The sequence below is a fragment of the Simochromis diagramma genome, unplaced genomic scaffold, assembly GCF_900408965.1.
Source record: "Simochromis diagramma unplaced genomic scaffold, fSimDia1.1 OVJJ01000596.1, whole genome shotgun sequence".
NCBI lineage: Eukaryota > Metazoa > Chordata > Actinopteri > Cichliformes > Cichlidae > Simochromis > Simochromis diagramma.
The window spans coordinates 19910527-19937100 of NW_024387245.1; the positions used below are offsets into that span (position 1 = coordinate 19910527).

The following is a 26574-nucleotide window of genomic DNA, read 5'->3' on the forward strand; positions in this document are numbered from 1 at the left end:
GCCTCGGAGCTCGGAGTGTGCACATTGACTGTCTTTAGCCTATTTTTGCTTTGCTCATTTCACTTCTTTGTTGCTTTTAACCCCACTCCTTCTCTTTTACTTCCTCCTCTCTTTCTCCTCTGTTCCCCAACCTCGGCTGTCTCCCTCTTTCTCTGGGAGTCAACTTTATAAAGGAGTGTGACTGAGAGTGAGTGAGTGAGCACTCTGGAGGCAGTCAATACCTTATCAACTCCTGCCGAACGCTGACACCTTGACGTCCTTGACAGCAAATTATTACTTTTTCATGACGCAACCAGGTGCAATTACAGCAACATCTTTGCGCTGTATCCTGCTGCTCCTGCAACTGTCAAAAGGCGTTCCTGGTGGGATCCTGGAGGAGCTGAGACATCAGTCTCTCAGTCCCTTCCAGATCTTGCAAAGACAGACTGACAGACAGCAATTGGGGGGACCAAGTGCAAAGTGAAAAGAGAGGGAGCCATTCAAGCATTCCCAAAGATTCAGTAAATAGTTGCATTCTACTCGAATTCCTTTTCTGGGAACACTCAGCGGTTTGTTTAGAGGGATGTTGACTGACAGTGAGAGTGTGGCAGAGTTTTGTTGTTGTTGTAGGTGCAGGTGAGCGAGCTAGCTGCAGCAGCTGCTAGCAGCCCAGTAAACAACTGTGTTTGTAATGTCATCACACGCTCCTCGCTTTCAGCGCTTCACACCGTAAACCCTGTAGGCTTGATTATAAAGTTTAACCACACTTTAACGCACAACAACACTGAGGAAAAAAACAGCAGGTAAACCTCAATTAAGACTTCAGAGTGTCACTTTCTCCCCGTAGCGCTGCAGCAGAAGAAGAGAACACAAAGAGCCCACAAGCCTGTGATGCCACCCCTGTGAATATGGGGATGCTGGGTGGTGGGGGAGAAACTTTGCTATCCTGGAGGTGGATGTTGCCTCATGTCTCTTTGTGTGTTTGGTGTGTCCCCCCGGTTGGGAGCGTAGTGGGTAGACATGAGGGCTGCGGTGGCAAGACTGTGAATGTGTGTGTTTGTCTACCTGTCTGTGTGAGCATGTGTCTGTGTGTGTGTGTGTTATTGAAAAGAAGGACAAGTAAGAGGAAGAGAAGAAACCATGAAGACAGAGACACCTGAGAGGCTCGTCTTTCATCCCAGACTCATCATCTACTGATCCTCACCCCTTTCTCCCTCCTTCCTCCCCCACTCAGCCAATTTCTTCAGTTTCCCTTTAACAGGCCATGAACCTCAGACATTTTTTTTCATTTTTTTAAAAGCACACATACAGACCTGACTTATGTAGGTAATGACACCTCAGTGAGCTATTGGTTTTTCCTCGGCCTTCTGTGTGTTTTTTCTTTCCTCCTGTCACCCTCCCTCCCCCCCCCTTTCTTCAAGCATTGCCTTCCCTCTCTTTCTCTCCTTTACTCCCGCAAGGCCTCTTGCGCCCCCCCCCCCCCCCCATCCCCTCCTCCCTCTTTTTCTCTCTCTCTTTTTTCCTGTAGTGTCAGACACAGATTTATTCTGCTTGTGATGCGTGTAGAGTAGAGGAGTGTGAGTGAGCAGGGAAGGGGTGGAGTAGGGTCAGCAGAGGGGGAGGTGTGTGTGTACAATAAGAGATAAGATCATGGCTCCCTAGGGGCTTGTTTGGCCCTGTACCCGATCCATCAAACACTCGCTCCAAGTGCCAAGGTCAACTCTAATGAGCATTTTCTGGGGTCTTATTCTCAGCACCGAGCGGCCCCCAACTCACGCACGCACACACATTTGCGCGACCTGCATGTGCGCGCATGCTTTCTAAGCACACCTTGGACATACCTGCTTAGCTGTGGGATGGATGTTTGTGACAGGAAATATAGCATGCTTGCATGCATCCCAACAGGTATTTTACACAGAAATCAGGCATCCCTGCAGGAGGGCAGGTGCACATGGGAGCGGGGAAGGGATGAGTGATCCATGTATGGTGTGAACTGTGGCAGGTGCATCCAACTTCAGTATTTTTTTCCCAATACGTCTGTAGCATCAGCCATCAAAACTGTCAAGTATAGGAAGAGGACACTGGATGATTGGTCTCATTCTTGTTTACTTCTTTTACTTGTTTTACTTGTTTTACTCAGGTAAAGGTCTTCAATAGATGACTGCGCAAAGACCATCCACCTTCCTTAACACTGTTCTTTTAATTTTATTAGTAGCTCTAAGATTATAAAAAAAACCCCATCTGATTCCACACTGACTTTCATTTGTTTGGTCGAATAGATGCTATATGATGACACAGAATTAAATATTCAAATTTAAAAAAATGTTCTCAGTCTATGGCACTAAAACTTAGTCATTATATTGGCACAAGTACTGAAAAAACTTAAAATAAAGCCCATACCTCTAGTCCAATCATTTCATCTGCTATGACTTTTCAGATGTGATGCCTGGAAATAGCCTCACACTCATTTGCACAACTGTTTCCCTTACTTTCTGCATCCCCAGGTTGGCCGTGCGCTCAGAAAAAATAAAAAATGGTCCACTGCGCCAGGCAGGTGGGCTTTTAGTAGAAAGAGTCCCTCATCATCCCCTCATCACGTGCTGATGTGCCAAAAGTTGTTAGGGTTTGAAGGCTCGCGGAGTGTGGGTGTGCGGCGGAGCATGTGGAGCATACTAATGAAGCAATAAAAGTGACGGCGGGAGGGGTGAGGGTGGGGGTTGGAGGCATGTTGGAGGGGAAGGTAGTGGCGAGTGGAGAATTGGGAGTCGCTGACAGGAGGTGTGATAATTGAGATGTTGCGACCCCACATATTACCTGCATATTGGCCAAATTAGGAAGCAGGGAGTTTAAGGACAGGACAGAGAGCTGGAGACCCCCCACAGTGATCCACCGTGTGTGTGTGTGTGTGTGTGTGTGTGTGTGTGTGTGTGTGTGTGTGTGTGTGTGTGTGTGTGTGTGTGTGTGTGTGTGTGTGTGTGCAAAAGTAGAAGAGAGTCTGACATTTTTTTAGTAACTTCTGGTTAGTTAGTATGAAAAAAGTATTTGAGTTTGTAGTCATGGAATTAAAATGTAAGCTAGGCTAATTAGATGTGCTGTCGTGGTATAAGAGCATTGATGACAACTGTGATATTCAAAAAATGAAATATTGACATAATGTTAATATTCCAGTGGGAACAGCTATCTGGTTGAATTTGCACCGTTAGAGATTTTGTAAGTGTAATTAATTTGCCAGCAAAGTTAAAAGTGAATTTTTCATCATTTTTCATAAAACTGATTTTAAGTTGGAAAAACTGAGAAGTTCTTCTGTACTTTTGAGGGTTTTTCTCTTGGAAAATCTTCTAAAATACATATATGTTTTCTCATTATGTATTAAATAATGTTTATTTAACATACTGGAAACAGCTTGTTGATTAAAGACTGAGCAATAGAAGATAACACAGTTTCTTTAGAGTATACAATTCGTCTTCCAATTTAAAGCTATATGACCACATCAAAGTGCTCCTCAGACTATCTACAAGGCATGTTAATTAACTTACCAAAGATGTCCTAAAACTACTAATAAATATAAAACAATGTAAGGCCAAAAACAACAACATCTAATAAAACAGAATAAGAATACTTTTTGGTGGTTAGGACCGTTGTTGGGACAAAATGATTACGTAGGTCTCTGGAAAGCCATAATAGGAATGTTCGAACTTCTCTGACATTACAAGATAATGATGAAATAACTAAAATAGTTTGCAGGACCCAACGTAATCCGTCTCCTGGTGAAGCACATCAGGTACTTTAACAGGTTTCTACAGCATCTTGTCAAGCACTGGGTTTTAATTACTTGTGCATATGCTCATTTGTGTGTGTCTCTCTGTGGAGGGGCTTGTCCTGAGTGACAATCATGATGTGATTCATGGATGAAGCACGGCCTCTTCAGCGCCCCCATTTCCCCACACGGAGGGAAAAGGCCAAGGGCCCGACCCGCCTGTGTGTTCCCTGGCGGGACAGGGGGTAGGGGTGTGAACCTGGACCTTCTGCCTCTCCTGAAGGTGCAGGAGCTGGAGCCGAATGTCTCCACTGGCTCTCCACCAGCTTGTGTGTGTCTCCCTGTGGCAGCTGCAGGAGACCCCCTGCCCAATGTGAACCCACCAATATACCATCACTCAGAAGGAGACTACATGACAGATTAACATTGAACTATGACACAAATACATGTGGAAAACCAGCCTCTCTGACTACTACTGGCACATGTTTGGCTGCTGGAATGCAGTAATCCCTGGTTCCACTTGCACAGAAGTGAAACTTTCCTGCTTTTCTCTGCGTTAGATCAATGTAAATGTGCACTTTTTGAACAAAACAAGCTATTTGAAGACATCGCCTCAGGCTCCGGCAAATTTACATGAGCATTTTTAAAACTTTGTATGGAACTTCTTGGGCTTTGCACTTAATGGGCAAAAAATAGGGGGGATAATTATTATTGCACTAGTTTGGGAAGTGTTACAGGTGATTCTGTCAAAATAGAAAAGAAAGGTGTTTAAATAATATTTGTCATTGCTTAGTGAAAACCTATTTTCATTTAATTGTTTTAGGATGTACATTAAATAATACATTAGATTTGTTACTTATCTCTACTTTGAGTGACTTGATTGCATTTTTTTCTGCCAAGCACAGGAACAAAAAGTGTAGACCGGCTGTGTCTACAGTTAGACGGTATTTGCTGTTTAAAAACAGCTACGGAGGCTTACAAATCAAATGTAGGCAGAACTGGCTGCATGTCGGCTAATAAGGAACAACATGAAATAGAGATAACATTAGATCTAAAGTTTGTGTATAAATGAGCACCATGAAGTGAATTACAAGAAATGCAAGTAGGTGTAGTGCTAACGCAGATGTTAGCAAGCTTGGTTAGCAAGGGGCAGATGGTTTGGGTAAGTAACATAGAATTTTATTTTATTTTTAAAAGAGAGAGCGCAAGAGAGACTCTAATGACCAAAATTGGAGCACAGATTTCTTAGAAAGGTTTATTTTTATTTTTTGCAATTTACTAACAACACAAAGTTGAAAATTCCAGTTTGGTGCCTGGAATTCGCATAACATTTTCACCCTCACTAACTCCGGAGTATTGCATAACAATAAGCCTTAATATAGCTTCAAAATTTGTAAGAATATTAAGACTTTATAAAAAAATATATATATATATATCAGGCTGTAAACATGCTTATTTCTGCTATAAAGTTAGGCATTTTCTTCTTATTTTGGACATGCCCCAAATTGTACAACTATTAGCTGGACATCTTTAAATGTTTTTCTGATATGTACAATTGCACATTAGAGCCGGACCCAATAACTGCATTGTTTGGATCTTCCTCTTCCCTTGTACACCTCAGCCCTGCTGCACAAACTACAGTTTTGTTCGGAATGGTATTGCTAAGAAAATGATCTTGACTCTCTGGAAGTCTGACACTGTACCTCAATTCAAAATGTGGCAAACAGAACTGACTCCTCTACTGCACATGGAGAGGATTAGGTATACATTAGAGGACAAACTTAGTAAGTTAGTAATGTGTGGCAATCTTTTTTAGATCATGTATTAAAACAAAGTTCTCTTTGATCAATCGCAAATAACTCAGTCTACCACCCTAGTGTTTTACTTCTGTTTATTGCCAGTGTTGAAGTAGTGTTTTTGTTGCTGCTGTGTAACCTTTTACCTTATTTGTGTGTTTTTGCCCTTGCTGTTGTGTTGTCTGATTGTTTTTTCTCCCTTATATCAAAAATCTTAATAAACATAAAGTTAGGCATTTTAACATGCTATTGGAGCCAGCCACTTGAGGAACTACAGTTTTTGACACATCAGTGTTGGGTGTATTTTCCAGCCCATGCTCATTAAGTTGATTATCTTTGTTTCTTTTTCTCTGGCATATTGGACATTTTGAGCTAAAAAGATTTGTTTTGACAAGATTTTACATCCAATAAGATTGCTTAATACAAAGTCATTGCCTGCACTGTATTTGGTTTGCTACTGTCATGTTGTGTATCATCAAAAAGCCAACTCCTTCTACACATTCTCATCATTTACGCCACAAATTATTGAAAAGAAGTAATCAGATTACTGCTTTTGCACAAAAAATACCTAGTCTGGCTTAGTGGAAAATCTTTTTTTATGAGTTACAGTTATCAATTACAAGAATGCAGGATTGTGGTTTAAAGAAATTTAGAGAATCTGAAACTTACTGCTAAAAGATAATGTGAAACAAAGTGTGTTCAGATACACTTTGATGACCCAACCATCTGCCTGCATCTCCTCCTCCCAGTAACATTTTATGGTTCTGTAACAACATCCTCATAATTCTGCATTTGCTGTTGTTGACGCTTAGAAATCTGTCTGCCCTGTTATTTATGACTCATCACTATCACACACAAACACCTGGGAGGATTAACAACCAACTAAAGTGGTGATTAAAACAAAATATCAACAAAAGCACTAAAGGACAGAGCTCCTTAAACTTATGCGTCATGGTTTAGGTCCTCTCTCTGGGTCAAAGCCTGGGGAAAGTTGGCCCTTGCCTGAAAGAGCTGGCATTGCTCATGAGGGACAGCTATGATGAATGGTCGTAGGCCCTCGTCCTCCACCTCCCCAAACCCCTCTTCATTGGCTCCTCACTCACCTCTCTGCCTCTTGGCAACATCCCTCCATTGCCTCTTATCCTCTGACCAGATGTGTTCATTGAACTCTGTCAGGAATAATAAAACACTGGCTGCAAGAGGCATGCACACCGAGCCTACGGAGCAGGACAGGAGGGTAAGCTCCATAGTCAGATGCATGGACATGCAATGATGAAAGCTAATAGATCCGAATGAGGCATCCTAATTATTATAACGATCAATAGTGCAATGGTGTGATGCTAATGAGAAACACAACATACTGAAATTGTATTAAATGGTCATGTAATCACATTTGGATGTACTTTAACTTAAACATACCACGAAGACAACATTTCCTTTTTTTAACCACATTTCTCTGCTAAACAAACTTCTCCACTCAAAACTGCCAAGAAAGGAGTGCTTCACTTAGCCACTTTGATAATGAATTAGCAAAATTTGATGATTACCAACAGATTAAGGTCATTACTTTGCTTGAAGAAAAAAAGAAAAATGGCTAAAATTGTGCAAACAAGTAGACGCGTGACCTGGTGTTTGCTGAACATGCCACGTCAGCATGGTGGACATTAAGCTGTCACGGATGCCTGTGACATTTGCTTTCACGGGAGAAGGAAAGTTTATGATGGTTTCCTCTAGTTGTGTGAGTCTCATTCGACAGAGTATAGCAGAAGAAATGTCAAACACTGCTCATCCTGTACTGAACTCAAGTCTATTGATGGACGAAGAAGATGAAGAGAAACTGAGAAGGATGAAGGAGGAGGAGAAACTGTTTTTTTTTTTTTTGTGGCTCTGATTTTGCTGCTCAGGAAGCCCTCCTGGGACAGAATCAAAACCCTTCCTCTTCTGATACCCTCTCACCACAGGCACCCGGTGACCACTCGCCCCCAGAGAGTGAGTCAGGATGAGAGGGAGGACGAGGAGAGGTGGCAAAGATGGAGGAAGGGCGAGCAGCACATTGATGGCTAGAGTGATGATTTCCTTCACACACAAATGCCCCCACTCATCCTTTCAACTCCACCCACCTCCCCATGGCCCCAGCCCTGCAGGCAACACATGCACACATGCACTATACCACACACACACACACACACACCATGGTTAGGCCTCCAATTAAATCAAAAGTGGTTTGTTTTTATTGGTCTTTTGCGCTGACAAGTGGGCTATCATTCTGACGGCTCTACCTGTCAGTGAGCAGCTGAAAATCCTCCGTTGACAATGCCCAATGCTTCCAATTAGGGGAGAATCAGACTCCTGGCGCGCTAGCCATCTTTCCTCTCACCCCCCCCCCCCCCCCCCCCCCCCCCGGCCCACCTTCCCTCCCTCTTTTCTTCTGCACTCGATCCCCTACCATTCCCCTCTTTCCCTCTCACTCTCCTCCGTAATATCTCCCTCCTCCTACTTTTCTCTTTCTCTCCAGGAGAAGGGGGTCTGTCTCCACTGCAAATTACAGACACAAAACGAAGGTGGTGGCGGTGCAGGCGCTGGGAGCTGCCGGTCCAGGGCCCTGTCAGCATTAATGAGACGATGAAGGTTTATTTTGCCCGCATGCATGTGCTAAATTCTTTCTTGTGTGACAGCTGACTGGGAAATGTGAGTGTTAACCTTATAAAAGATTCAGCGGGTTCTCATTATTTTCTGTCAACTCCAGTACCTGATGGCGTTAAGGTGCATCATTTGCATCCCTGACTGGTCCGAGGTGCAGCACCAGCACCGGAGCAAGCTTTTTTTTGTTTCCTTTTTTTCCTCCTCCCCTCTTTTTTTAAACACTGTTTGTTTGTTTAAAGGAGTCATCTTTTTACATACATCCTCCTCGAAAGACGCGCTTTACTCGATGTTCCGAAACGATAGAGATGCCAAAGTTTATTCAAAGGCGACACAGGTTTTTACAAAACATATCTAGATACATATTTAACACGTCTGCTCAATTGAGCGAGTAAATAAAATGTAGCACAATGTTTCCTCTTTTTCCTCCTCCTTGCAAAAGCATGGAAAGCTGAGAAGGCCCAGCAGGCATTATTAGTAGTAAAGCTTATGGACAGGAATCCAGTAATGCACAATGGGGGTGGGGGGTTAAAATAAAGCACATATCTGCAGATAGATTATTAACACTGACAAGTCAGTATGGACTATTATGATGAAACTGCACTTGGTGTCAGTTTATCATGTCTCAGGCTCTATGTAAACCCACTGAAGCTTCTGCACAAAAGACTGATCAGCATAAAATATTTACATCCATACTGGCCTTGAATAATCTGAATTAAATTGAACTGTACAGCTGTCACTCCAGCCAGAGCAAAAACAGTCTACACTTCACTAAAATAGCCCAAGGGTGCCAATTTTGTTTTCTAAGTGGAAGGCTGTTTAATGTGGGTCAATTATAAAGTATTATTAAACCAGGTGAGTGCTGCAGAGACAGGCAGCAACTGACCATTCAGTGTCCATTTCCTGAAAACATCCCCGTTTCCTTCCTTTAACATGGATCAATAACATCCTCCTACAAAGTCAGTGTGTGTGTGTGTGCGTGTGTGTGCGTGTGTGCGTGTATGCGCGTGCGTGCGTGCGTGCGTGTGTGTGTCAGAAAAAGATCGTGAAAAAGGGAAAGTGTGTGTGTGTGTGTTTGTGTATCAACACCAGGTTAACAGTTGCACTGGCCCTCAAGTTCTGACCACTTCCTGAAGGGAAAAAAAAACTCTACTTGACCACAGGGACACTTGCTCAAAACCAGCAGAAGCATGAGCCAAATCATTTCACTACACTACACACACAAGCACACACACACACTTACAGTTACAGTCTATCTCCACTGTCTTCTGCCAAAAAACACATACTCCAGGATTTAGAAACTTAACCAAAAGCCTAAAATGTTAAATTTAAACTCAAAAACACATTTAATTTTAAAACCAAGATGCTCATGTAGTCGATATTAGTGGTTTGTTTGATCCAAAAATGATTTAATGAGGCAAAAAAGAGACATAAAATATCTTCTGTTTCCAGTGTTTTCCCAGTTTTATACTGATCTAAATGAATTAAGACACTCAAACATAAAATTTTGGCAAACTTGTAATTTTTTTAATGATTATTTTTAAAGTCACATTTAAAATAATTAAGAATTACAAACGGGTTATATATATATATATATATATATATACACATATATATATACTCATACATACATATATACATACATACATATTATTTTTTACACATATGGACTGATTTTTTACCCCCAGTTTTTATTATTATCATTACTATTTTAACTAATTAATTAAATTGTTGATTTATTGGTTACCTACAAATTTATTGTTTTTTTTTTAAAGGAGCTTTGGTTCCATTTCTAAATATTAATTTTAAATGTAATTATTGTGTTTTTCCCTACATTATGGGTCAAAAAATAAAAACACAATAATGAGCAACTCAAATTAAATTAAACATAAGAGGACTTTGGGGATGTTTAAAGAAACAAACAGGAATAATTAAAGCTTCTCTAAGTTTTAAAGGCCACATGATGATCCCAAGCAGGAAGAAGTCGGTTTAATCACCTTATGATTAATTCACAACAACATCGCTGGAGCCTGTGGATGCATGGCACGGTAAGAATAAAGAGGGGAAGTTAAAAAAAAATCGAGAAAGCACCAAACCACTGCTCCTTTCATGCACAAGCAGAGGAGAAAGAAACAGCTAAGTCAGGGTGGGTGTGTTGCCTTATATCTGTGTTGTCCCCGCCTCATATGTGACAGCTTGCAGCCGTGATGGGACCCCATGGGAGCGGGGAGCGGATTCACTAACCTGCCGGTGTCTGAGACCGACGCGCGCCTCCAATCTGGTGGTCACATGGGGTGGAAGATGAGGGGGGGGGGGGGGGAGGGGTGTGGGGTGTCGGTGATGATGGGAGGGGGGTTAGTTAGATTATTAGGGGCTGTCGAGGCCGTCGCACGGGGCAAACTGTTGTGCAGGATGGAGCTCAAGGCGCGCACACAATGGCATTTCACGCGTGTTAAGGTGAAAAGTGCGCACAATGGCACTTGAGGCGACTTGAAGTTTTGGCGTCATGCTGCTCGGACTATTGTGCATAATTACCAGCGACAATGAGATCATCATTATGCTCTAAATGATGACTGTTCACCCGCGAGACCAAGAAAAGAAAAGCAACTTTTAGTATATATATATATATATATATATATATATATATATATATATATATATATATACACATATAATGATTGTAAAGTTGCAACTTAAGGTAAATGAAAAAAATAAAATAAAATAGAATTTTAAAAACACAAAAAGGCCCACTTCAATTGATTTGAATTGAATTGAATACATAAATAAATAGGGCTGTGTTTATAAAAATGCAAACAATAATTTTAATAACTTTAATAATAACTTATTAATAATAATAATAATAATAATAATAACAACAACAATAATAATAATAATTTTGGCATTGCTCTAGACTAATAGTGCAATGTCAAAACCCGCCAATCGTTGTAATCGATGTTAAACCTGAAAATCCTACAAATAAAAAAAAAACTAACTAAAAGTAAAATTAGTGAGAGTAAAAAAAACTCTAAATCGTTGAAGGGAAGAAAACTGTATAAATGGAATCTGTGGAGGTGGGAAACAAATCCAGTCAAAGAAAAGGAGTCGAGAAGAAAAACAGCGAGCCGCCCCACATAATAACCCCATTATAAGCCTCATCAATGATGTAATGAAAGCAAACAGTGTGAAAATTGCCTGTAAACAGTTGGATCTGAGTCTCCTGATGAATTCAGTGTCTCTTTTATCAAAGTGAGGATGAGCCAGGATGGGGGAGTCAGGGTGGGAGGCAGAGAGAGAGAGAGAGAGAGGAGGGGGGGGGGGGGGGGGGGGGGGAGCGAGAGAGAGTGGGCGTGTGGGGAGGTCCACTTCCAGCTCCCCTCAACCAATGAAGGCTTGTCACAGGGGACTCACGTGGACGAGGCGCTCTTAAAACCTAGCTCCTGACTTTTCCTCAAGTTCAATTTTTTGGGATTCCCTCCCACCCCAACCACATCTCGTCAATTTACTTGCCAGATGTGACTGTTTAACCCAGTTTATCGCAGCTTTTTTTTTATTTTTGCTTTTGCGTTGCGCATCTCATCGTCCTGCGTCCTCCGCTTCTTCCTCTTTTGCAGCTCTCTTTTCCTGCAGCAGCTCTCGGACGCTTCTCTCTCACACTCTACTGGGTTTCTTTTTTAAAAGATTTATTTATTTATTAAAGGTTTGCCCGACCCCCTTGAAGGAATGCGAGCAGTTTGCCTCTGTCTTCCGCAAAGCCTCATGACCAGCTGCCCTGAAAACTGTCCCCTGGTCCCGTCTCGGGGTTGACGCTGTCCCTGTCCATGGTGCTGAACAGCTTTTTCCCGAAGACGCCGTTGAGCTGCGGCTGCTGCTCCACAAATCCTCCGTATTTCTGGGTATTTTCGGGTTCTGCAGGTGAGATGTCAGCAATGATCGCTTCATCTACCCGGAGAGGCTTCTGAACTCAAAACAGAAGGAGTTGATCCCGAAGGAAGCCAAACGAATCGATTGTGACTCCTACGGTTGATTTCAGAGAGACTCCTTCGACTCTCACGCGCTCTCTTTCTCTTTTATTTTTTTAGACTTTTCCGAAAGACGAACATTGGAATCATGGACCATTCGTGTAACTCATCTTAGCGTGGAAATATCTGGCCTAAAAATAACGACAAGCCGGCTGGGGGCGGGGGGACTGGAAGTAGCGGGTGAATTATCTTCATTTGTAGCATATCCAAAAATATTTGTGTTGATGCCGGAAAGGGGTCACTTCTATTCTGGATCAGCTGAGACTAAAACAACCCCTTCTGCCCTAAAATAAAAACTTGTCCTGAATACCAAATGTCAGTTTGAGGAGGTCTCATCAAGACAATGGAGGCGTCCGCCAATGGGTCCAGTTTTGGCATCGACTCTCTGCTGTCCCACAGGCCTGGGAGTCCGGTGTCCAAAGGGGACAGTCTGGTGGGAGAGTGCCGCTCCCCTCTGGAGTTCAGCCCCAGATCAGACGTGGAGAGCGGCTGTTCGTCGCCTCCGTCGCCGAGGAGGGAGTGCGTGGATGAGGTAGCCCAGAGGCAAGGTCACGGCGTCGGCCTACCACCGCACCTGCAGCACGCGCAGATATCTGCTGGGTCTCAGCAGAGGACCGTGACCTCGTCGTTTCTCATCAGAGATATTCTCGCGGACTGTAAGCCTCTGGCTGCCTGCGCTCCTTACTCCAGCAATGGACAGCCGACTCAGGAGGCGGGGAGGCTGGCCTCGAAGATCGCGGACGACTTTATGGAGAAAATCCACAGCAACTCGTCGTCAGACAGTGAATATAAAGGTAAGGGTGCCACACTGCCTGCCTACTCTACAGAGGAGAATGGAGGCAAGCCTGCTGTACGTCATAATACATATTTGGCTCATGCAAAACAAACAAACACACAAACAAGACAACATCAACAAAAAAACAAAAAAACAAAAAACTTTTGGTAGTTAAAAATTCCACTGAATGAGTTTTTCAAATCTATATTTTAACACTTTAAAACCTTTACTTATTTCTTTATTCAGTTATTTATTTTGTATGATGTTTATGTTTGATTTATTGTTCTTCGCCTTTTATTTTGCATACGATAGTCATAAATAAAATAAAAGGGTCATGTAAAGGTCTGGCACAAAATGTGTAAGCTAGTGTAATGTGGAAGAAAATAGAGCATAAAGTTGGAACAACAACAGATCGGCTTTTCAAAATAAAGGCTAATTTGGATATTTTGGAGTGTTGACTGGTGATTAAAAATAAAATAAAAGTTCCGTTTTTAACGTCTTAAATTATTTCCTGATAATTCAATCTTTTTACTATAAAAACAAAAATCGAGGCATCTTTTTTCTAATAAAATATGCAGACACAGGTGATCATACAAACATACTGCTCTTATGTGATTAGTAGCAGGTCACCGGAACGATGACCAACGATAAGCAAAATATCGACGTGGAAATGAGTCGCGCTTGGTTACCTCTGGATGGTGACAGACCAGAGCCTTTTATCAAGTTATTATAAATAAAAAACAAGACAAAACAAAAACGGCTGCCTGCCTGTACACGCAAACACGCGTGGTCCGCTTCAAGCTCTGCGTTAAGCAGAATATCCGTAAAGCATCTGTTGATGTCAGTGAGGCACGAATGGTAGAGATGACAGGGTCGCCTCCAGATAAATGCCATCAAGGGCCTCTCTGTTTCCAATCATGTCAGCCATAACAGACGTGCCACCTCCACTGACAGTTTAATGAAGCAGTGCCTGGAAAGAACTCCACCGCTGTGGGCTACAACAGGAAATACAAACAAAATCACACTTAATACACCTACAAACTACTACTACTACTATTATTATTATTATTATTATTATTATTATGTTTTCTCGCAAGCTATTCATTTAAACGTAAAGTCACTGATTTCTTCAACATTTTCCGCCCGTGCGCTCACGTGCATCACAGAGTGGATGCGACGCGCTGATTGATTGAAGAAGCCGCGGGTCCCACGCGCGGCTCCCGCCACGGTAACTTTGATTTCCACGAATCCGCCTCCTGTAATATATCAGGGATTTGATGCAATTTGTCCCCGGCGCTAATCAGATTTGTAACCGCGCCCGGCCGCCCAGCTCTTGATTTCCACTCATGTCCACGGTCCTGTGAAGTTTCTCCGGTCGCGGTTGAAAGGCTCGTCCTTTCCCTTGTGGCTCAATTAGGCGGATTATTGTGCTTCTTGAGACGACTCAACTATTCAAGTACCAAGATCTCTCGCCTTACTCGCTTCTATTGTTTTCTTCTTCTTTCTCTTCTTCTTCTTCTATTTTATTTTATATTTTTTAACTATCAGAGAATTAACTATAAGGACTACATATCAATGCTCGTCCTGACACGACACCACGTGTACAAAGAACAAAGGCTGTGGATCTGCTAACAGGAAAATATCAAATTGGAAGGGTGAATATTGGAAAAGCTTTTCATAACAATTTAAGGCCAAATCAAACAGCTCCATAAGCCTATAGGTGCAGTTTCCAGTGGCGTGATTTCACTCGAAAATGACAGCTCTTCTAAAACGTAGATACAACTCATCGCTGGTTAAAAAATAAATTATAAAATATTTTCAGATTAGAAATGTTTTTAAAATTGATTTCTTTATATCTGCAGATTAAACGGTGCACTTTGGAGCCCGCAGAAAGTGATTTTGTGTTCATTTAAAAATGAAACTTTAAAAACAAAATAAAGCCTTCTGGTCAAAAGTTCGGCTTAATACACACACACACAAACATATGTGTATATATCTATATATCTGTATAGATATAGATATATATTTTATTTCCAATCAAAATTTTCCAAAATAAGTTTTTGCTTTTTTTACACACAAAAAGCAGAAAAATGTTGACAAATCCTTAAAGTCAAATTAATTTTTCTGTATTTTTGTGGTTTTCGTCTTCAAATCCTACATTAGGTAAGCGCAACGTAACAGGGCAAACCATGTATTCTGTTTGTGTTTACTGATAGTTGTTTGCCCTGTAGGACAGTCATGCACAGATTTATTAGCCTCCTCTTCTTGTGGAGGCTGCACGCAAAAAATATCTACTGTGTGCTGTGGGAGAGGCCTTAACTTTGGTTTCACTCTGTTTCTGTCAACCAGTGAAAGAGGAGGGAGACAGAGAGATCTCAAGCAGCAGAGACAGCCCTCAGGTCCGGCTGAAGAAGCCCAGGAAGGCCCGGACAGCCTTCACAGACCACCAGCTGGCCCAACTGGAGCGCAGTTTCGAGCGGCAGAAGTACCTGAGCGTCCAGGACCGCATGGAGCTGGCGGCCTCCCTCAACCTCACCGACACGCAGGTCAAGACCTGGTACCAGAACCGGAGGTAAAGACGCTGCTGTTTTCTAAAAGGGGGTGGGGTGGGGGTTAATTTCGTTTCTCACGGCCGGCTCATGACCCGGGACGCCATGTTTTCCAACTGAAGGTGGCAAGATTTCACCTCATATCTGAGTGAATGCGGGACGACAACGAACCATTAACTTCGATTATTGATCAGCCTGCCTTTTTCTATTAATTGATTTATTGTGTGGTCCATAAAATGTTAGAATAACTAAATATATCTGACATCTGATCCCAAATCATAAAAACAGCATTCACGTTTGAAGTAGAGGGACAAATTGCTTTATTTTTTTTTTTTATTTTTTTGTTGTTGTTCTTCTTCTTATTAGATAAAAATTTCAGCTCTAACTTGTACATCTACGGGAGCACTTATTGACTGGCAGCACTTCTGTGGATTAGTGCTGGATATTTGTATTTTATATACTCTTAAGAAAAAATTAAAAGGGCATCACATAATGGAGACATGTCACTTGACCTCAAAAATATATTTTCTTTATCAGCTTTTCAAATACATTAGCAAAGCTGCACAGGAAACAAATGTAAAATAAATAAAAATAGTTTTGGGTTCAGATAACTTTATTTATCTGCAGTCTGTCTCTGAGGCAGCTAAATGACATAAATAAATATAAAAACAACACTTTGGACTATGAATAATGTATCATTGCATGTGTGCATATTAATAATTCAAACAAACTACTATATCTACTCAATTATCTTTAGTATGAATTATTCACCTGCATGGAGTGCACACTGGCAACCTAACAGACATCGCTGGGTGTGAATACATGTGGCAGGTTGGAGATTTTAGTGATTTTAGAAAGAAAAAAAACCTCACTTGAATGTTAATTGGATTCCAGGTAAACAGATGGGAGATATTTTGGTGTGTCAAACACGAGACACGTATTCAGATATACATATGCTCCACACTTAAAAAAAAAAGAAGCTAAAACCTAAAAACATCTTTTATCTCTTCCAGGACAAAGTGGAAGAGGCAGACGGCGGTAGGACTCGAGCTTCTGGCCGAAGCTGGAAACTACTCCGCCCTGCAGAGGATGTTCCCGTCCCCGTACTTCTACCCGCAGAGCCTAGTGTCCAACCTGGACCCCGGAGCTGCCCTCTATCTGTACAGAGGCCCATCGGCGCCCCCGCCGGCCCTGCAGAGACCCCTGGTTCCTCGGATCCTGCTCCACGGCCTGCAGGGGGCTAGCGAGCCGCCACCTCCTCCGCCTCCCCTGCCTCCTATGAGCGGCGTGCTTCCCCGGCCAGCTCAGCAGCGGTGAGCGGGCCCCTGCAGATATTATTTTTCCTTATTTTTATTATTTTTATTTTTTTTTGTTTTTCCTTCGCCGATCCTGGCAGCTTGGGACTCGTTAGAATAAACGACACAAAGACAGAAAGAGTTAAAAAAAAAAAACCCGAAGAAAACTAAGACTAAAACAAACTGTTCGGCCTTTAAATGGTGAAAACTGATCCACGATGAACCCAGACGGACGGACCTTTGTGACTGAGACCCCCCGCTGCCTGTATGGAAGTTTTTTTCTTTTTCTTTGTGTCTTTGGGGGCAGGAACTTTATTTATAACTTATTTATTTTTCAATATGAATCAAAGCATCTAAGTTATGTATTTATTTGAACCCAATTACAGTATTCAGTGTTTTTCCCAAAAAACAGATAAACTGCATTTGTCGGTGGCACTTTGACCTTCAGTTCAATGCTAATTAGACCTTTATTATTATTATTATTATTATTATTATTATTATTATTATAAAAGTGGAAACGAACAACCACCCCTGTAATTTGAATAATAGCTTATTTGAAGAGCTAACGGAACAATGAAGGGATTTTCTTTCTATTTTCGTTGATTTTCTAGGTTGTCATTGATTTTTCTTTACACGTGAAGCCGTCATGAACCTGTAAATAAGAATATTTTGCATTTTAACCTAAAAAGACTGATTTTAAAAGAAAATTTTTTCCCGTTTGTTTGATCTGTTAGTGCGTCTCTTTCAGACCACGGTGATCCAGTATAACATAATAGGCTAGATTAGCCATCAGAAATTATACAGAAAAAAAACACACAAAAAAAACAAAAACACATATTGTCTGAGAAAGGATGGACTACCTGCCCGGACCCACGTGTAGGCACATATACAGGAGAGATATGGAAAGAAAGAAATCTATAAAAGTCTTTTTCTTGTTCTTAGTTGAAGTTTTTAGCGGAGTACAGTTGTCAAGTAATTTATTTAAAAGCTGTTTGATCCCCGCAGAGGGGAAGGCAATCACCTCAGTGATTATTCATTTTGTATTTTTTTCGATAAATGATTGGACTCGGGTCCGCATACAGGTGTAACCGCCTGTTGATTTGCTATAGATGTATTTGAACATTGTGGATTACTTATGTTACTTCATATGAAACCCGTGATAACCCTTAATTGTTAATACTCCCCTTTGGTGAAAAAAATGTATATTGCAGATATCAAACTTGTGGAGTGGTTCTCGTATATCTCCTGGATCGTTTTTAATTATATATTTTTTAATTATTATTAATTATTATTATTATTATTATTATTATTATTATTAAAATTTTCGTTCCTCTAGCTTTCCCCCAAATTATCTCCCCAATTTCGTGAAGTTCTTTTTTTCTTCTTTTTCTTTTTCCTGGTGAAATTCACAGCAAAAGTTGGACAGAAAAAAAGGGGGGATTTGATGTAAAAGAGAATTACTTTTATAAATGTGGAAATAAAAGTCTTTCATTTAATCAAGTGGCTGCTTGAGTGTGTGACGGGAGGGCTTTTCAGGTGGAATCAACACGTGGACGCGGGGCATCACGCAGAAGAAGCTACACGAGGTGGACAAAAACAGCAGCAACACTTGGTGCCGTCTGATGCAGCCAAGAGGAAGCCAACGATAGCTCGAAGCTCTGATTTTTTTGGGGATCGTGTTGTGCTGAATTAGCTTCTTTTTATGGGCGGGCGGGGGGGGGGGGGGGGGGGGGGGGGGTACTCTTTATTTCGGATTGCGCTGTGTACACATGCGCCGTTTTTTTGTTTGTTTGTTTTTTTAAAAAAAAACTTATTATCCGCTTACATAGCAAAAAGTATCTTTAAACAAATACAGCTTATTTAAAAAGCAAAAAAAACATTTTGAGTATTTTTCTTTTTTCATTTGGCATTTTAAAAAAAACGAAAATAGAATAGAAGAAGAAGAATTTTGTATGAGCAGTATGAAGGTATGAGCAGAGTCCTGTTTGATGTTTAGCGAAACGTCAGTGGGATTTATTAAAAAGACATTTTAAGGAATGTCAGTGTTATTGAGTAAAAGTTGGGGAGATGCATCCTGCTGCTTTAAATCACTTTACATGAAGAAGTTATAGGAAAAAACTGTCTATCCCTCCTCTGTTTGGTTTGGTGGTGTTGATTTTAATTAATGGAAAGGTGGACAGTTGTCACTTTTTCTAATCTTTGCAAAAAAAAAAAAAAAGCAGACGTCTCTGGAAATGTTAGTGCGGTTTTTTCCACTTAATATTATTATTAGTTGCGCTCATCGGGTGTTTCGTTTCCTTTTTTGACAGCAAAGGGCTTTACAGATAATTAAACAAAAGGAGCAAGAGCGCACGCGGACAGTGCACACACACACACACACACACACACACACACACACACACACACACACACACACACACACACACACACACACACACACACACACACACACATTCAAAAGTGCAATCAAAGATCAATTCCAGCTAATGTCTTTAAAGGAGGGCCAACAAAGCAGAAGGGTATTCTGTCCAAAATGGAGCCCCTGTCTCCTGCCATCCTCCCTCCCTTCCTCCCTCTCGCTTTCTCTCTCTCATTCCCACTTTTCTAAATTAACAGCAGCGACTCCAATTCGTTTTCCATAAACAATGCAGGAGATGAAATATTAATGTCATGTGCGCAATTGTTTAAGTGCCTTAAATGATCCCCATTTGGAAATTGATTGTTTCCATCCTTCTTTTTTCCTTGAGGGTGCTGGATGCGCGCTCCTCTGCCAAACGGCTCCAACAGCTGGTGACCGGGCTGGAGCTGACTGCAGACCGGGGATCAGCGTGGGGACAGCTGGTCAGCGGCTCCACCACAACTACCACCACAACCCCTCCCTTCATCCTTACAAATTTCAATCAGCCACCCATGCACCAACCCCACTCTCATCCTCCAAGTCTGTGTGGACCCAAGTTATTCGGCCATGGCGCTTTGGGGGTTAAAGGAGTTCAGGCTGACGGACACGACTTGGCATGTAGGATGTTAACGATTAGACAAAAGACTTTAATAGGTTTTAATTGAAAGTCGATAATGGGTTTGATAGCCAGCTCCCCCTGCTGTCCTCCACGCAAGGCACCTGTTATCTGGGGGCTCCACTTAGTGGCTGACCATGCCGTGAAATATCAGACTGACGGCCCGATAACGTGCGCTTTCATGATGCGTAAAATTGCATTAAAAATACAGTTAGCCGGCCCGGCGGGTTTTGACGACTGGGAAAGTGAAGAGAAGGAGAAAAAAATCACCTCCCAACTTGCCAAAAGATCATTATAGTCCCATCACAAGGATCCGTGACCGATTCAGTTAACAACGAGACATTTTTGGGGGGGGAGGGGAAAAAAAAGGGGGTGGGGGGAGTATACTTGCAAAGTGCACAGCTGATTATATAAGCAAAAGCCCCCGTGTGTCTTGTTGGATGACTCGGAGATTTTTTGTTCTATTCTTTGCATGTGAAAGGCTGGTGGTAAATCCCCCGGCTCTTACCGTGGATTGTCCCGGGCTCAGGGTTAATGAAGTGCGGATGGAGTCTCGTTGAGCTCCCGACTGACATTAAAAAAAAAAAAAAAAAAAAAAAAAAGGGAAAAAAAGGCTTAAACCCAAAAGATCAGTGACTCTGCCTAATCCCACGGACTCCACTAATAATATTAATTCAAAAGAAAAAAAAGTAAACAAAAGAAACCATCAACCTTTTGATGAAATTAAGAGACAATCAAAGCGTAATTTGCATTATGCTCGTGTTGTGAAAGCTTTTATATTTCCTTTTATTTCTTTCAGTGGACCAATGAGGCACATGTGCAGCTTGCAGTAAGACTGTTGCGATGCACTGCCAGCGTTTTGTTTTTTTAAAAAAGAAAAAAAAATCCGCGAGGGAAGATGAAAAATAGATCAATTAAAATGTTCAAGAAACGCATGGCCTAATTTGCCGTGTTTCCCCCCCTTGAACAATAGCCATAAAAGAAAAGCTCTAATTTTACAGTTTCGTGCGCACAAGCGAAATGTGCTTTCATTTGGGCCATTATATCTGTGCTCAGTCAGATAAGAAATTATATCAATTTATCCCCACATCCCTAAAGTCTCCATCCCACATGCTATGTGCATTTGGGTCATTTTGGAATAACGTTTGAAGCCATCATAGCACACAAGTGTTTCAAAACAAAGCAAAATCGCTTTATTACACACAGATCCTCAAGTGTGTAATAATCCAAACACAGTGTTTGACTTTGGTTGTTAAAAACAAAGAATGTTAAAGATTTTTCTGCCAGTTTTTCCACAAAGGGTGGTGTTTTAAACCTGTTCTTTGGAACATAAAAGAGAAATTAGAAATCTAAAAATGTATATTTGTATCTCTCCAAAAACATGGCAAACTAGTCTATTATATAAAAATATAAAAGACTCATAATGCTTTAGTCTTCACAGCAAAAATATAAATGAACCAAAGCTCGATGCAGGGATCTTTTATGTGTGTTGCTTCAGTATAAAAAGCAAGCAAAATGAGGCACACTTTAGCCTGAGCTAGTCCTCGCTTCCATACAGAGTCACCCACGACTTCATTCACTCCACTAAAATTTCCTTTGGCCCAATAGCTGAAGAGAAAGGAGAGGTTATTTTTAAAATAATCTGACGCAGCAATGAACAGAGACGCTTAAAAAGATGAAGAACATGATGAAGTATCAGTAAGTGTAAAGAGGGAGTGAGAAGGAGTAAAAGGAGAGCAGCAGCCTCCCAGTTAGAGATCCGCTCCTTGCCTGGAGGTACAGAGGGCCGTGAGGAGGAATGAAAGCCTGGTGGAGTGGAGGGGAGATAACCCCACTAATCATTTCCCCAATATGACTGCGGAGAACTACAAACTTGGGTCAGGGGCGCGGGGATTGACATCCCAATCTCAGCAAATAATGAAAGCTTTCCTCTCGGATCACAAGGAGGGTTAGGGAGGAAGACAGGAGAGAAGAGGAGAGGAGAACTGGGGGATCGACTCAGTGAAGACGCACACACAGTCTACAGTTGAAACATCTAATTTCTGTATTTTCTTCCACTGGACTGCAGAGGAGAAAGAATATCTCACACATGCCAATATGTTGACTGAAACTGGCATATGTTGTAGTTTTAGGACGATACATTCTGGCATCGTTAAAACCACCAAGAACTTCAGTACCACTGATAAAAACTGACTGAAAGTGTATTTAAAAAACCTTCCTTCTCTATTTTTTTTCACTAAAATTGGATGAAGCTTAGAAAATAAGTTAAAGATACAGAAATTTATTGATCCAGCAATAGGCTAATATCAGCCAGTTAGCATACAGGATGCTGTTTAATGTTGCGAAGCATCAATTTCGCAATCATTATACACCAGGAACTCCAAATCTTGTCTTCCAAATCTAGTATGAAAAAAGGGTGAGAGACTTTTTAGACGTCCTTGTTTCGTTGTCAAAAAAAGAAAGAGATAAATAGCAACAAAGCTGTATCCACATTAGGTATCAGCTAAATTGTCATTTTAAACATCGTCATTGGTATCAGCCAAAGATTTCAGTCGTTAAAGCAACAGTAATGCAAACATTTTGGATCGTGTTATTTGAGTTAGGTCAGCAAAAGTTTCTTATTAGTTAGTCTGGTGAAGGCTACCTAGCTTGCTAGCCAGCTATTAGTCCTAAAGTATGGTAATCAAAACGCGAGCTAATGTTTTACTAAAGTAGTGTTGGTAAGAGATCAATAAATTGCCTTGTTTCCAGCATTATTATAATAGCTAAATTACCATTATTTGATAGTGTTACATATCCTTCACTGGTTAGTCAGCAGAACAAACAAAAAACAAAACAAAAAAGGTCGCTAACACACAAAAAATGGTTTCGGTGTGATGTACAAAAAAAAAAAAAATCACAATCCTGATATTTTCAACTAAGCTCATAACTAAAGAGCTTTTTTCGAAAAAGAACCAAAAAAATGTTCTTTAGCCTTTTCAGTGTTTAATCTTTTCTCGCCTTTGAACAGGACAACTTCCCACAACCTCTGGATGTTCTTGGGTTAAACATCCTGACTCAACAAGAAACAAGAAAAAAATGTACACAAGATGAATTAACAATGGCATGATGGCAGTTTGATGGACGCTGTAGTTTTTTTGTGTTCACAAAGTAATTTTAGCTAAAGTTTATGTAACTCGTAAAAGCTTTCAAATAGTTTTTGAAAAGTCGTCTTTTCTTTTTTAGATTATGGAAACACCCACAATAATGCGACTCGTTTCATTCACAAAGACCAATGAAAGAAGCGCTAAATCAGAGCTCACTGGGTAACAAAGGCTAGCGGAACAAAGGCAAGCCTGGGCATGGAGTCAACTCTTTCTAGCAGCTTTTAAATAAGCAGGATTAAATGACGGTAATGTTGCGTTCTATTTATTTCTTCTTGTCAACGTCTGCCAATTGAAAATATTACAGGAAATTTCTCCCATATCTTCAACTCTGAACAGTTTTCATCATACGGAGCTTTGTCTGAGTCGACACCTGAATCTGAATCTTTTGTTTTTAATTGTACACAAATAATCAACGCAAACTAGTTTCGAAATATGTTAAGCCTGTTGTCCTCTTAAAAGACAGATTCATTAGTTCATGACACACCCCAATAATAATAATAGCTAGCATTAACTTTATAGAGCTAGCTATTATTATTATTATTATTATTTATTTATTTATTTATTTTTTCTGATAAATGTGGGAAAATGTTTGTAAACTCCTGATGCCCCCCCCCCCAAAAAAACAGCTTCTTTTGTTCTATCAGTGTGAGACATTTCTTAAATGACAGTTTTTTGTTTTATTTTACTTTTTAATGTTTAACAAACTGTCCTGAAACCAGGGCCACTGAAGTTTTAGAATATATTTCTTCTTGAATGGACTTCCACTTTTCCCATACAGTGTTTAAAGCCGTGTTGTTCTCAGCAGGGGTTGGTGTAAGCCACACTACTATCAGATGACGCCGATTATCCAATCAATACCTTGTTATGTCAGGCTTTTTCACCTGCCACACTGCCCTCTCTGCAACCACTCCGGTCAAACAACATGGCAAAAGGGGGAAAAAAACAGCCCGAGGCCCTGACCCCCAACGGTCAGCAAGCGCTACAAATGCCTCTGGGACCAACAGTGAGTAAATCTTACACTGTTCAGTCTAGACAAAGATATTTGAGAAAATGGGAAATAAATAAATAAATAAAAAATAAATCAAAACAAATTATTGGTGGTCTTTCTATTTTTCAGCCTTGACATGTTACACGTCTGCAGGAAAACGCAAAATTAAAGAAAACGGATGCAGACAAATAAGAAATTCACTTGCCAGACAACAGAAGACATTTGCCATTTTCATATTTGTAAACTGGGAAGTTTCACGGTCCTGATTAGGTGGCAAAAATTTAATCACAACAGGTCAGACCTTTAAAAATATATTTTTTTCCTCTATCTAACAACCAAGGTCAGCAATCTCATAATAAAGCTGGTCCTTCAAATTCTGGAAAAGCAGCCTTTTTTTCCCCTCTTCAGCACAGCATAAATGTACTTATACATGTGGAAGAATGTGCACACTGTGGTTTGATTTGAAAGAGGGCTCAATCAGAGGGAACAGGCAGTTTCTTGCACACCCCAGTGGATCCTCTGGGTCACTGTCGGGGCCACAGGGAGGCCTCTCACCTCATAAACATAAAGGGAGGAGAGGCCATCAATAAGAGATGAGGAGTGGTATACATGTATTTTTCAGTGCTGCTTCTGTGTGATGTCTGGCAGTTCTCTCACACTCTGTCTCCTGGTGGAGGGCAGAGAGCAGAGCAAGACCACGCATTTTTTTTTTTTTTTTTGAATTAGGCCTTCCTCACTCCCTGTCTGCGTGTCGAGGTGAGGACAAAGAAGTGGGTAAGCGAAGGGTGGAGGCAAAAAAAAGCCCCTCCAAAAAGTAGTATGTCGCTGGATAACAGGTACCCACCTTTGCCAGTGGGCTGATTGCTGCATTAGTGAAATGAGGGAGTTTGGAAACAGGGTTAATAGGAGAAATTCAGTCATCATGATCAAGTGTCTCACCTACAGGGTTTCTGTCATTAAGTCTTTAAAGATGCATTATAAAAATCACTGATCTGATACTGTTCGACCATCCAAATATATATAATGATGGTGTGCGCCTAAAGCTAAAACAGAGAAAAGCAACAAAATGAAATCTACATCTAAGAGAACTAAATATGCCAAGCATGACGGTTTACAGGCTGGTATAGATCAGCTGATTTTTCTTCATAGAATTTAGTCAGATTGACTCGAGTCTTGGCTGTGGATAAATTATGGGAAAGTTGCAGATGCGTCAAGGGAGCAACGGCGTGGTTTCAGTCAGGAATGGAAGTAATTGATGTTGCTTGCAGCCTACAGGGGAGTGAGCGAGCGAGCGAGCACACAACAATCGATTCGATCAGCGATGGCAGGCAGGAATACTAGCACAGCCTTGGTTTGATTTGCATGTAAAAAGATCCCGCTGATTTATTGTCATTATCAAAAGGCAGGCAGCTGTTAGGCTACTAATACAAGACTACCAGCACTGTCCCATTAGTGTTCAGCTCTATTCAACTGAGAGCAAACAAATTAACATCCATTTTATATCAGAGTTCAATAAACGTGAAAATACCCGGATGCTGTTTAAAAAAACACTGAAAAAAAGAACACAGAAAACATACCAAATGTATCATTTTAAGAAAAATAATATTGAATTTGATGGCAGTAAAGTTGGGACCATCCGTGTTTAACATTGTATACGTGCTAATAGATGCAGTCTAGCATTGTCTTGCTGAAATATGCAAATCCTTCCCTGTAAAAGACTCCAGCTGGATAAAATAGCCTTTATGTACCTTTCAGCAATGTTTGTGCCTTTCCAGATGTGCAAGGTGCCAGTTTCATAGGCACTACTGTACATGCCATCAGAGATGCAGGTTTTTTGAATAAGCGCTGATCAACCAGGATTGTCTTTCTCATTTTTTAGTCCAGAGAATCCAGTGCTCATGTTTTCCAAAAAGATATTCACATTTTGATTTGTCTGACCACAGAACAGTTTTCTTCATTGTCCGTTTTAAATGAGCTTTGGCACAGAGAACACGGCAGCCTTTCTTGATCATATTCACATATGTCTTCGTCTTTGTATGATCGAGCTTCAACCTGCATTTGTGGATGTCACAGGAACAATGCAGTGCTGACTAAAGGCCCTTGGGTCACAGGGATCCTTGTTCTTTGCGCACAGAGATTTCTTCAGATTCTTGGAATCTTTGATGCTATTATGTAGTGTAGATTATGAGATATTAAAGTTTTTGCAATTTTAAACAGTACCACAAATGCCTAAAATGCTCTTTTTCTAGCCAATCATGTTATTGATCTGTTGCCAATGAACTTAATTAGTTGCTAAATCTTTCTCTAATTGTTTCATTGTAGTACTTACTTGTCCAGCCTTTTGTTCCTCCCGTCCCAGCAGCGTGCTTCTGCCATCAAATTGAATACAAGCTAATATTATCCATGAAATACTAATATGTGTCAGTTTAAACATTTGATGTGTTTTCTGTCTTCTATTGTGAAAAATTCTGGGTTTATGAGATTTGCAAATCACTGCATTCTGTTTTTACGCAGCAATGATATAAAATGACTTTCTAAGTAGTTGGAATCAGTGAGGATTTGAAACCCACATGCTATTTTTCTTGGGTTAATTTAGTAGTATTTATGTATGCGTGA

The 26574-nt window shown here is 40.9% G+C and overlaps 1 protein-coding gene across 1 annotated transcript; it reads left to right on the plus strand.

Moving 5' to 3' along the window:
* The first annotated feature begins 11513 nt into the window (after positions 1–11513).
* Positions 11514–17635, plus strand: barhl1b (BarH-like homeobox 1b). Its single transcript, XM_040000772.1, has 3 exons — positions 11514–12985; positions 15316–15538; positions 16529–17635. The coding sequence occupies exons 1-3, from the start codon at positions 12535–12537 to the stop codon at positions 16830–16832; spliced, it is 978 nt and encodes a 325-aa protein (XP_039856706.1). The 5' UTR covers positions 11514–12534; the 3' UTR covers positions 16833–17635.
* Positions 17636–26574: the final 8939 nt, after the last annotated feature.